The sequence below is a fragment of the Gracilinanus agilis genome, chromosome 2, assembly GCF_016433145.1.
Source record: "Gracilinanus agilis isolate LMUSP501 chromosome 2, AgileGrace, whole genome shotgun sequence".
Lineage (NCBI taxonomy): Eukaryota > Metazoa > Chordata > Mammalia > Didelphimorphia > Didelphidae > Gracilinanus > Gracilinanus agilis.
In genome coordinates, this window is record NC_058131.1 from 302,412,231 (window position 1) to 302,425,541 (window position 13,311).

At 33.9% G+C, this 13,311-nt stretch overlaps 1 protein-coding gene across 2 annotated transcripts in view; it reads right to left on the minus strand.

Moving 5' to 3' along the window:
- Window positions 1-13,311, minus strand: part of PHKB (phosphorylase kinase regulatory subunit beta) — a 231,915-nt gene that overhangs the window by 43,058 nt on the left and 175,546 nt on the right. For both annotated transcript variants that reach the window (XM_044664172.1, XM_044664174.1), the window contains exons 17-24: window positions 12,747-12,830; window positions 12,139-12,243; window positions 11,274-11,356; window positions 10,655-10,745; window positions 5,686-5,747; window positions 5,433-5,595; window positions 4,590-4,671; window positions 1,085-1,142 (exon numbers count right to left, since the gene is read on the minus strand). In XM_044664172.1, coding sequence (XP_044520107.1) covers window positions 1,085-1,142; window positions 4,590-4,671; window positions 5,433-5,595; window positions 5,686-5,747; window positions 10,655-10,745; window positions 11,274-11,356; window positions 12,139-12,243; window positions 12,747-12,830 — 728 coding nt within the window. The remainder of the gene's footprint in view (window positions 1-1,084; window positions 1,143-4,589; window positions 4,672-5,432; window positions 5,596-5,685; window positions 5,748-10,654; window positions 10,746-11,273; window positions 11,357-12,138; window positions 12,244-12,746; window positions 12,831-13,311) is intronic.

Consider the following 13,311-nt stretch of genomic DNA (forward strand, 5'->3'; position numbering starts at 1 on the left):
CTCACAGTTTAATGGATAAGAAAACATGCAAATAATTATATGTAAATAAGACATCTGGGGGATATATTGGAAATAATCAATAGGGGAGGTAGTAGCACAGGGGTCGGGGGCATGGGGAGAAGATTTGAATCCTATATTGTTTGACATTCTTTAAGTTCATCTGTTTCAGCTCCATCATTTTACAGATGATGAAATATGACCTAGAACAGATAGACAACATTCTTATGGAAGTTTCTTTACATTGTTTTGTTGAAGATTTAGAATAATTATTTATATACTATATAAAGAATCTATAAAATGTCTTCTAAAATATGTCATTTTCTGCTTTGGTAGTTAATTCACTAATTTTGAAATGCAGTGGTCAGATAATTGCTCAACCAGTCATAGCTATTTTAAGGTAAATTGAGTACTTATGTCTCTACATACACAATAAAAATTAAACTACCCTTTAAGGAAGAGACTTCTAATAAATGAAAGTTAGTTATTTTCAAGAGGGGGCCTCCATTACTGGAACCAGTATAGAATATATGTTAAAAGAATCAGCTACCTGTGGCCCTTAAGTCAACTATTCTCTAGGTAGTTTATGCCATAAAATCATAGATTTATAGCTAGAAGGGAACTCAGAGGTCATTCAGTCCCCTCATTTTAGAGTTGAGGAAGTTGGGCCTCAGAAATGTTAAATGACTTGCCTAAGGTAACAAAAGCAGGTTATAGCAGGGCTGTAATTCTTGCTATATCTCCAAGGTTTTCTGCATTGGAGGAAAGGGTCTCGCAAAGAATAAGAGCTTGTGACTCCAGATTGGAGAGAGGAAGATTGGAGAAAAGCCATAAAATAAAAGTAACCTCCTATAGAAGTCTTTGCCTATCCATAATTTGATATAGTTATGGAGAAAGAGGCTGCTATCTGAAGAGAGACTGAGATGGTATTGTGGTTCAAGAGGAGTAGATGGGATAGGGAGGGGGCAGCTATCATTATTTTGGCTCCTAATTTAAAAAGCCACCTTTATCTTTATGCCACCCCAAATAACAACAACAACAGCAATAACAACAATAACAAAGAACAATAATGATACTGAATACTAACCAAAGCTTTTTGCTGCCAGCTCTTCTATAGACTCTCTCAATATGATCAGAAACAGTACCTAAACATGAAATAATACAATCATAGTCACATAATAGTTATTGAACATACACTGGCACGCGGTACCTTATCAAGGTAATCAGTTGTTGTAAGTTATGGCCAAGGAAATTTGTTATTAAATGCATGTCATGGTTATTCTGGTGACCTTTTGCAAATAATTTTAGTCATTTATGAACTTTCATTTTTGGATCAGTCCTTTCAATAAATTCACTAATATTCAGAGTTACTTCATAGCAAGACATATAAAACATGTGATTAAAATATATCAAGTGCTAACATCCAAATTCTGTTGACTTCCAGTCTCTGGAGATTTGAATTTGGCACATTATCATTCCTTAAAACTGAAACTTACTCAATATGGAAAACCTATAATTTAATTAAAAAACAAACGTATCTATTTATACAGGAGAAAAAGAATGAATACATTATAAAATAATCAGCAAGGTGGAACTAATATTGTAGACTGTGAAGAAATCTTATTGTTCATTAACCACTAATCTATAAGTTTTGTGAGGAAGGGAACTACATTTGCTCTTCTTTTCCTCACTTAAGCCCCTAGCACACATAGCTCTTCATACAGAGGAGAGGTTTAGGCAATCAACAAACAAGTAGTGAGGACCTACTGTGTATGGCACTATGATCATACAATGTCAAGAGGTTTGTTCCCTTGAGTTATGGGTGCCACTTGCACAAAACTACTCTCTGGTATGGATTTGGTCCATGCAGAAAAGAAAAGGAACACATATTTAAGGATTATCAAAAAGTAATGGGGAAAAAAAAATCTTCAGTATTTTGCCTCAAGTTAATTTTACTTCTATGACATATTGGACAAGACTTCATGACCAGTATGTCTTACAACTTTCAAAATTTAAAGTACATAAAACTAAAACCAAGTATCACCATTATCTCTCAGCAGATATTTTGAAAATAAAAATACGGTCTTCATTCATATATAGATATTGAGGTTTGATTGACATTTATTCAATCAGGTCACCATATCCTAATTAAAGTAAGTGAAAAATGCTCAATCAATTTTAATTCTAAGCCTTTAGACCAGTGATTCCCAAAGTGGGCACCACCACCCCCTGGTGGATTCTGCAGCGATCCAGGGGGGCAGTGATGGCCACAGGTGCATTTATCTTTCCTATTAATTGCTATTAAAATTTAAAAAAATTAATTTCCAGGGGGCTAAGTAATATTTTTTCTGGACAGGGGGCGGGAGGTCAAAAAAGTTTGGGAACCACTGCTTTAGACTAAGTGCAAAAAAAAAGTTTTTGAAAGTCATTCAATGAAGTGAAATGACACTAGACAGAAAGTCTGTTTCAATTAGCTGTGAGTTTTGTCACCACTTTGGGTCCTGTATAAAAGCAACAAGCTGATTAGAATTGGAGAATTTAAAAAATAGAAGCAAATATCGTTTCCCAGCATACCTCAAAGGAAGAACCACCAAGTGAAGGTGAGGGTAGGGAGGAATCTGGGCCAAAACCAAGTTCTCTTTGACTTAAGAAGAATTTTTGAGCTTAGCAGAGTCTGGACTTCCCATCTTTCCATCAGATTCTAAGGGCTTACTTTGGGAGCCAAGGACAGACTAGAGGCAGATTCAAGAGAAGAATTTCTTGACTCTCCTTATGAATGGGAGAAAAGAACTTTCAGCAATCAAAAGCTGTGCCCTTGGTGATCTCTAAACTTGATCCCACTTTCCAATGGACTCTCTACATGAACTCATAGGAGAATATTACACATTTTTTAGGGAGATATGGAGAAAGGATGTTTTGTACCAACTATTCTCACTTTATTACTTTTAGAAAAGATCTGTTTAAAAAAACTACTTAAGGCTAGCTAACTAAATTTATTGTTCTCTAGTAATTTTGGGAGGGAATCACTTTTGAGCTCTTGGGTCATCCTTTGAGACCTCAGAGAGATATATAAAAGCTTGCTCTGGGACCCAGGATTTACAAGTGAGAGTAGAAATTGGGAAAATATCCTTAGAGCTTATATGGGTTACATTTATAAAGTATTTACTATAAATGTTCTCTAATTAGGAACACAGTTATGGTGATCATGTGAAGTTCCAGACTCCTAATAAACAAAAGGTTAAAAAAAAAGACCCACCACAAACTAAACTTATCTTATGGCTAAAGTCCATATTTAGGTTGTGACCAGAGAAAGGAAGAATAAGCAAATTCATCAGTTAAGCATCTGCTTCCCCTTCTGTTTTCACAGCTAGTTATGCACAACAATTAGAATCATAAGGGTTATATTTATAGTTGTTGTAAAGGTGAGTCATTTATAGGTTGCTCTATAAAAATTATGACTTAAGGATAAAACCTAACTAGAAAATAAGAATCTTCAACTTATATATAATAAAGAAGAGATAATGAACATATTTCTTACTGAATGGCAGTAATGACAGGAAAAACTTAAAAAACAATCTTAAACATGCTTTTAATTAGTAACCAAGAATGGAAAAATGATATATTAATGAGATCTTCAATCAATATTATGATAAAATATTACTTATTCTGTACCATTTTCTAATTCTCAACAATATTTTATTCAATCCTCATAATTAATCATCCTGTGATAAAGGCAAAACAAGAGTTTTAAAAATATGTCTTTCTTCCTTAGAACATTAGCTTAGGCTCCATGTTTTGTCACGTCCATGTTTAGCCCCTCCCATTCAGAATTTTTAAAATAGCAAGACAGAATTTGCTAATTGTCCCAAGACATTTATCTTGACAGCTTTTTGTAACTAGGCATAGTCTTTAAATGTGTTATGTGTTTTGAAATACTGCAAATAAATATTGACTTAGAACACGAACATTCCAGAACATTGGCTGAATATATTCAAGACTATTTGGAGGCTTCTTAGATTAATTCAGGCCATTACATGAACGTGATTAGAAATGATTTATTTTTATCACCCTTTTAAGTCAGTTTTGAACCACAATTTCATTTAATGCCACATTCCATTCTAAATTCTGCTGCAGAACAAAAAAGGACTAATTTTTATAGACAATTTAATTTGATGCCAATCTTAAAATATAAGGGAAAAATAACACAGAAAACCAAACTGCCGATATGCAACTGCTGAGCCATTTGAAGCTAACATGCACAGGCAGAAACCTTGTCTCTGGCTCCATTCTAATGTAAGAGATTAAGTGTATTATCAACAAAAAGGAAAGAAAAAAATCCTGTGCTCAGAATTACAATCATCCAACACTGCATGAAAACAATTTAGCAGTTCATATATTTAACAGCTCATTCCACTCTAGGGGCGATGAATATGCGCTTTCCATTTAAAGGAAAAACTGTCTTAATGGGGAGAAAAATAACTGTAACTTCTTCAGTGTATGTTCACTATTCAGATTTTTTACGAGTACACTGGACAAATACTTCCTAGCCTATTTAAAAAAAAAAAAACTTTACCCATATCATATGTACCTACCTTCCTTAGTTATGAAATGAGGACCTTCTCTTTTAAGCAGTATACCCAATAGAATGGCTTGGCTGGCCAGACAACTGCAGTCCTAGAAAAAAGATAAATAACTCTTGTTAACTGGAAAGAAATAGGCACTAGTGTTAGTAACACGGTATCTCAGAGGGAGAGGAAAGTTTAATATTATCCCTTTCTATCACTTACTCCCTATCTTTTTTCCACCCTCATCCACCTACTATAATTTGATTCATCACAGGATTATTGTGAGGAACACATGAGATGATTCATTTATTCAATAAGCATTTGTCAAATTTCTTCTTTTAGGAAACCATACAAAGCTATAAGTCTAGAAAAGGGCAAATACCAGAGTTTAGAATCTAAGAGGGGGATAAAGACAAACATAATTATGATACACAATATTACATGATTGGCACATTAGAAAGGTGCAGTGCAAAGTGCTTTGTGAGATCAAAGAGGAAGGATCACTAGAGTTAGCCCTTAAAGGATAAATAGGAATTAAACAATTATTTGGTAATTTGTCCTTCTATTAAGCCAAAATCTACTCCTGCAACTCCCTACCCATCATTGCTTCTAAGTCTAATCTCAAAGGCTAATCAAAACAGATCTATCACATGAGAGCACCTAGAAGTCAGCAAATCAAAAGATTTATGTTAAATGCTTTGTAAAGCATAAAGTATTAGATACATACCAGTAAAATGATGGTGATGTGCATGACAGGGAGCTAGGAGCCTAATAAATAATTCTAAGCTTTATGGTAAATCTTGATACTCTCCGAGATAACAAAGGAAAAGCAGAGTCCTAATCTCACTCAAGGTTATTACATCTCCTTACATTTAATTTTTGGAGTATTTCATGGGTTGGCTTGTTTTTCCATTCCATGACTGATATGTCTGGTTGCTGTTCCAGTTCAGGAGCATTGGGAGTACTACTTTGTCTTTTGACTTTAGAATGCTTGGGGAGTTCTAGCTCTTCAAAACTCTTAAATTCTGGAAGCCTAGGAAATAAGAGGAAAAAAATTCAAATTTTAAATATTTTTAGTAATATCTCAAGGAACACAATGACTGGATATTCCCATGGCACTCACTCTTCTGTGTCACTGATTCTTAAGAAGTCAAGTTGTTCAACTACAGCTCCTGATATCAATGTCTGAAATATAGAATGGAGAAAAAAATTTAGACTAAAGTCACTTCTTAATCAGCATGGCACAAACAAAAAGGTTGGTATTAGTAAACAACAAAAACAGAAAAAATATAGTTAAAATTGTTTGTCTTAATAAATTGTAATATAGACCAGAGATGATACATTTTAGTATTCCCCTTGCCTCAAAAGCATTATATCTCATACTGTCCTTGAAAAGCTAACATATTGAAGGGTGTTTTTATTGCTTTTCATTGCTATTTCCCCAACAACTGATTGCTTTCAAGTTTCCAATAATCAGAGACTGCCTGTCTATATGTCAGTCTTATTTTCCTAGAAACTCACATTTAGCATTTGAACTTTCATTAGAAATCCAAATTAAGTGAAATGCAACTCAAAACAGTGAATTGTTTCTGCTTGTTAGAAGATATTATCGTGAAAAGTATGAAGATACTATCAATAGTGACAGATAACTAAAGATGATTTTGTGAATCACATATGGCTTCTAGTTATCTCTATTACTACTGTAACATTGACAGGTAACTGCAAATTAGTTATAAGTAAAGGAGGGAGAATCTGAAATTAAAGTGATTTTTCAATAGTATTCTTTCCCTATAATAGGGGGGAAGGGAATGAGAAGATACAGACAGTATTACATATCTATATAAATTTGTATTATTGCCATTACTGTTAGAACTATAGTAATTCAAGCTACAATCTCAGAACCAAGGGGACCAAGTGGGTACAGTGATTAGAGACTTTAAAACAGAGAAGTGACTTGATCTCTTTATGAGGCCAAAGAAAAACTGAATAATCTCTCTTGCCATCAAATATATCTGTTACATTAGCTCAGCCAATAGAAGAGATCTAGGAGAAGGCCAACTAGAGAATAGATTTAGAACTAAAAGGTAATTCAAACAACGATCAAAGATGGAGCAATCCAGGCTCAGAGGAATCTATCATAGATCCAAAGAACAAAGGTCAAAGAGACTACAGACAAGATGTGTAAGGGTGAAATAGGCCCAAAATGATGTCATTTAGTATTTTTTTAAAGGGACTAGATCAGGGGTCAGCAACCTTTTTGGCCGTGAGAGCCATAAACGCCACATTTTTTAAAATGTAATTTCATGAGAGCCGTACAGTGCTCACAGTGCGCTCCTGTAACAGCACCTGAAAAAAAAATTGACTTTATGGCTCCTGCAGAAAGAGCCATATATGGCCCTCAAAAAAGCCAGAAAATAGTCAAGTGAATGGCTATTAAAAAAATACGATTTCCTCTTTTTCCTCCCTTTTGACTGAGTTATAAAACAGAAGTGAAGGAATGAGGTATATGAAAATATTGCTGCTACTGGCTAAGTATCTTTGCTTAAGCTTTTATCATACTCATTTATACTCTGGGGAACTCACTATAGAGTCATGCACAAAGGAGATGCTTGAAAAATACATCAGATTGATCATAATGATGGCAGACAAGTGGAAAAATAACTAGCTGTAATAGCATAGTAGCCTTGAATATAGATTTAGAAAATAGTTTAGGATGGACAATTTTTTTTGTTTTCACTTTTATTATAAAGCTAACAATTATAAAGAAACTTGGGTATTTTAATAATCCAAAAGAAAAACCAAAAAGAGGGCTGTATATGAAATCATTAATTTGTTATGTATACTTTGCATTTTTTAAAAAGTGTGTGTGTATATGTATAGAAATGTTTTAGATATATATTATATATGTGAGCGTAATTTAACATAATAGTTACAAAATTGCCCTTTTTGTATTCCCTTCTAAACTTTCTTTTCTTTTTTTTTTTTAAACCATTACCTTCGATTTTAGAATCAATACTGTGTATTGGTTCATAGGCAGATGAGTGGCAAAGACTACGCAATGGGGGTTAAGTGACTTGCCCAGGATCACAGAACTAGGAAGGAACTGAGGCCACATCTGAACCTAGGACCTTCATTCTCTATACCTGGTTCTCAATTCACTGAGCCACCCAGCTGCCTCCTGAACTTTTATTTTCTTAATGTTTTATTGATGCTTTAAAAATTAAGGAAATTGAGCTGACTTACCTAGAATCATGCATCAAATTAATGTCTGAAGTAAGATTTGAATGAGGCTTTCCTGATTCTAAATTCAGCATTCTGGCCACTCTACTACCTAGCTGCCCAGCATTAAGATTTGACTTTTATTACAAAAACACTAGAGTAAAAAAAAAAAAAAACAATTCCAACATGGCCCATGTCTAAATATGTACATTGCATTCTGCATCATTAGCCCAGAGGTCCATCTTTTAATTTCAAAATTTGGTGTCTTCTCTATCTCTTGTACATTGCCACTCCGTTTGCCATCATTAGAAACTCCCATTCTGGTAGCCAGGTGGTTTGGTACATAGAGTGAGAGAGCCAGGCCTGCAGTCAGAACATTCATCTTTCTGAGTGCAAATTTGGCCTCAGACACATCCTAGCTCTGTGACCCTGGGCAAGTCACTGAATCCCATTTGTCTAGCCCTTGCTTCTCTGTGCTAGAATTGTCACTAGACAGAAAGTAAGGATTAAAAAAAAAACCTCCCATTCACATGGGTTCACATTCCACATCCTATTCCTACATAAAACTCTTAAAGTGGTTACTACAATGAGACCACAGAAAAGATCATCTTGCTTTTTAAATACTGCTTGCTCTTGACCGAAATGCTCTCATTCTAATTTCATATAGAGAATTATTTGGTCTCAGTCTAATACGGAACTATAAGTCTTCGCAATTTGTCTCTAAAACCCGGGACTAAAAAAAAAAAAGAATTTCAGTTCTTTGTGGAGAATCTCATGTAGGGGCTATTAGAAACATGAAGTTTATTATGAATTTAGTCAATATTTGCCACTATGATTTTGAGTGCAATGAAACTATATAACCCATATCAATCTGTTCTGTATATGATACTGTATTCCCATGGCTGAAGTTGAAAGAGACTTAAAAACAAAAAGAGTTCGCCAGCTTTAGTCACTGGTAAGGAGAATCCAAAAAGTAAAAATATGGATTTTGTTTTCATTTACTCTACAATATTATACTACTTGAATAGTTTATCAAAAACAAGTTGCTTTAAAAAATGAAACTGCTGACTTCTCTCTCCTTTTAGAGAATCCCCTGAGGCACAACTGAAGAGGAAATTAAAGGGGGAATGGGAAGCCATATCAATTATGCTGCTGAAAAAGATGATTACATTAGTCTAAAGTATAATACTATAGGAAAAGAATCATACTGGAAATAAAAAAACCTGGGTTCTCATGCCCAGCTTTGTTAAAAGGCAGCGAGGTGGCACAATGCATAGAGTAATCAACCTGGAAATCCGGAAGCCTTGAGTTCAAATATGGCCTCAAACACTTACAGGCTGTGTGACCTTCGGCCAGGCATTTAACCTTTGTTTGCCTCAGTTTTCTCATCTGTAAAATGGAGATAATATTAACACTAACTTTCTAGGGCTATTGTGAGGATCAAATGAGAAAATAGTTGTAAAAGGTTATGTCTAGCACATGGTAAAAATTACATAAATATAAATATTACTACTACTTATTATTATCTACTTTTGTGACCTTGGGCAAGCTTGTTCCTTTCTTTGAGCTCAGGTTCCTTCTCTGTCCATAGACTGGTTAGAGAAATTATCATATTTACCCTAAAGAAATGAAGACCTGGGGTAAGGGGAAGGAAGGAGACGACAGCTCTTTAAAAATTATTTAATTAAAATTAAAATAAATTTTAAAAATTAAAATGAAAAAAATATTTTAAAGGTTTTTATGCGAACTAGGAGTAATGGGTAAAAGATGCGAAAATGTAAATTTAGGCTTGATGTCAGGAAGAACTTCCTAACAAATAAGCCATCCAAAATGAGTTGACTCAAGAAACAGAGATTTCCTCCTCCATGGGTATCTTCAAGGAGAGACTGGATGAATACAGAGTGGGGATAACACTGAGACCCCTTCAGTTTTGGCATCCTGTGACTCTGTGATTACATAGCTATTTAAAGAAGACTTCTCAATTTCAGAGAGAAGTTAAGATTTAAAAAAAAAAAGAAGTTCCTTTTAGCTCTCAAATTCTGTTATTCTCTGATATGCCACATCAGGCAAAGTCAAAAGCAGAAAAAGCAAATGATGAGGATCCAGGATCCCATCTTGCTAGAAAATAATTTTGCTTTGTCTTTATAATTTACACATCTCCCCTCAAATGAAATGGAAACCTTCCAAAATATGAGAAAAAGATTAAATATTTAAGGGAAATGGAATTATTTTCAGATTCAATATTGCAGTGAAATTGGTTAACATCAAAGGCTATGAGATCAGCAGAGTTCCATCTTATGCTAAAAAAGGAAGCATGAATAGTTCTGATTGAAAAAAAGGTAGTTAAATGTTAAAACAGTACTAAGTACAAAGAACAAATGGAGAACAAAGTCATCAAGTTTAATCTTCAGCTTCAAGCAGTTGTGTGTTTTCCCTCTAGTATAGTTTATGAATATCTTATAATAATGCAAATCTTGCAGTGTGTACAGATTTCCTGGCTGACAGCATGGTGTAGAAGATTCATATGACTATTTCATAATTCAGAGGTGGGAAGATGAATTAGGAGATTATTGCAGTAAATTATTGATGAGATTCTAAGGGCCTAGGTTTGGGTCATGTGAGTAGGTATGAAAGGAAAGGTATAGAAAAAGAAAAACCTTGACACTGAAGCATAAATTATATTCCTGAAAGACTATGCCAGCAATCAATGGTATTTATAGACAACTGAAAGAAAAGAGAAATGCTTAATAAAATGATTAACAAATTGTGAGAAATTATATGATAAAAATTCTTTTCCAGATAAAATGGATTAAAGCATATGTTAAGCATTAATTGTGCTAAAAATACGCTTGCTTCATATCTTTCAAAAGTACCTGTAATCGATCAACATGAACCTTCACTCCTCCAACCATTCCTTTTTTAAAGGATGCTAGCATATCCAATATAGGGTTGAAACGGCTGCCTCTAAAATAAATAAGCAAAATGTACTGATTAATAAAGTATGAAATATATTATTTATTCATTCCTTTTACAAAAATATATGAACACTTAATTTGTTCAATACCTTGTGGGAGACACTAAGAAAGCTATAATGATAAAGAATATGTAGCCCTTGGCTTCCAAAAACTCACTCTATGAGGGGTAAAAAAAACAAATGCTAGGATAAAGATTAGAATACAAAAATATAAGATATGTAGAAAATGATATAAAATAAGTAGAGAGAGCTTTTTCCAAAGATATACATAGCAAGGTTTCAGGGAGGAGGCAGAATTTGACTGTCAAGGAAGAATGTCAATAGACATTAAGTCACCCCTATAGGCAAAGGGATGAACCAGTCATCTCCCAAATATTGATTGGGCTGCTATTATTTGTAAAATAGCCTGTGAGGTATCATAAGGGTTAAAATGAAATGTAAAATATGATGTCTGACTTCAAAGACTTGACAAGCAGGGAAGGGATACAAGAAATACACATTTCCTCTCAACTCCCTACCTTATGTTGTCTTCCCGAATGAGAACAAGGAACAGTGGTCGGCCATGCATCTTCCAATACTGTTTAATAAACTGCAAAGCATTCTACCAAAACATAAGGGGACAAGTAAAAGTAAGGGTGCAGTAGCTGAAAGGAATTCATAATAACTAACAATCAATGGCAGTAGAGCTATGAAAATATCCAGTGATACCCATAAGTTATGACTCATTCATTAATGATTAGAATGCTTGGAGGATGGAATGTTTAAATTCACTAAATAAAAGGCTAACCTATACTATCCATGAAACCATTTAGATTTAAACTCATCTTTTAAAAATACTCCTAAATGAATACCTATTTTTCTATCTTAGTAAATACATCTGAATTGTTATTTGATGACTGAAGCTCTTGTAGGGCTTTGGGGCTCTCAATCAGAACATTTCTTTCTATATTCATTGCTGAGGTTGTAGACTTAGAAAGTATAGGAGTCTGAGCTGAATCTGTCCTTCTACCAGGAAATACATTGGAAGTTTCTTTCTGGACTAAGTCCCAGATATGTTCTTATTATCCTTTATTTTTTTAACTCTTCTAAAAATAGGAATGTGGAGAGAAAACAGTAGTTAATTGCAAATATTGCATCCTGGCTTAATCTCCTAAAAGAAAAAAAATTCCTCAAATTCCACACAGCATAAAGATTCCAGATGACATAAAGAATTACTTCAAATCAGTCTGAAAGTAGGAATAATTCCTAAAAAGCACCCATTAAGCACACATAGAAGATATCTAGCCCTGGTGTCCTGCCACAGAGGGGTATATTCTGTAATGTCAGATGATGAGGTCCATAGAGATCATAGTCATAATATTTAAAGAAATTTTTTTAAGGTACCTTAATGTCATCAATCAGCAATAACACATCCTGAGACATATAAAAATCACTGAGATCAAAGATGATGGGGTAACAGACCACAGTCTTGCCCAGGATTCGATAAATCTGTAAAAAGATTTTTCAAATGTCAACAAAAGTAAAGATATATGAATAATATCTTTAAATCTTTTCTCACAAAATATGAAAATAAAGGCAAAAGCCATATAAAAGAGTAGACTACTTAAAATCTATGGGGAATCTTGCATTAATATAAGCCTTAATTTTGTTTGAATCAGTTTTTTTTTTAATTAAAGTAGATCACCTCCAATACTATGCAAATATCCTGTGTTTAAGTAAATGTTTCTGTAATTAGATGCTTAGAAAAGCCCAGAAATAATTTTTTATTCCTATGTGTTTTTATTCCTAGAGAATTTTCATTACATAATATAAAACAAACACTAGGATTTACTTGGGGAGGAAAATGACTTCAGATAATTAGTTCAACCATTTAAAGTTATGTGAAAATAGTTAGAGGACAGGTCAAAGTTATTTAAAACTATGTCAAGTAGAAATATGAACAATATTTCATAGAGGATATGTATGGGTTTTGTTTAGTATTCTTTTAGGACCTTTGAAGTGCCAAGGCAGCCAATAGGCCTGTCCGGTCTTCCAGAGAGTCCTAACTTTTCATTGATGCCCAGATGGAAATAAGCCTGAAAGACACAAATATATGGAAAATTGTTAGATATGAACCTTTTCAATTGTTCTGATTTTTTCATTACAAGAGTTGATTTGGCTAATAAATAGTCCTCCTATCCTTGATTTATGCTTACTTTTGAATTCGAATTGTAGGACTTTAGAATTAGAGGAGATAATTTAGTTTAACTCCCTCACTTTTCAGATAAGCAAACTGAGGGCCTTGAGACTGGAAGTGATTTATGCAAACTATAATCCAACCAGTGACAGACTTTGAAATAAGGTTTGAGAATTCTGAGGACAGCCCTAATTCACCTCTTTCCTCCACCCATATTTCACTGCTGCTTCTGAAGTCTATTAGAGGTTATGAAGAAACTGTAAAATTTCCCTCATTGAAAGGATTAGCCCAGCCAATGACAAAAAATTTAAATAAATTTTCAAGGAAAGTAGATATCTCAAATTACTTGGTAGCCAATTTCTCATTTGTTTCTTAATATT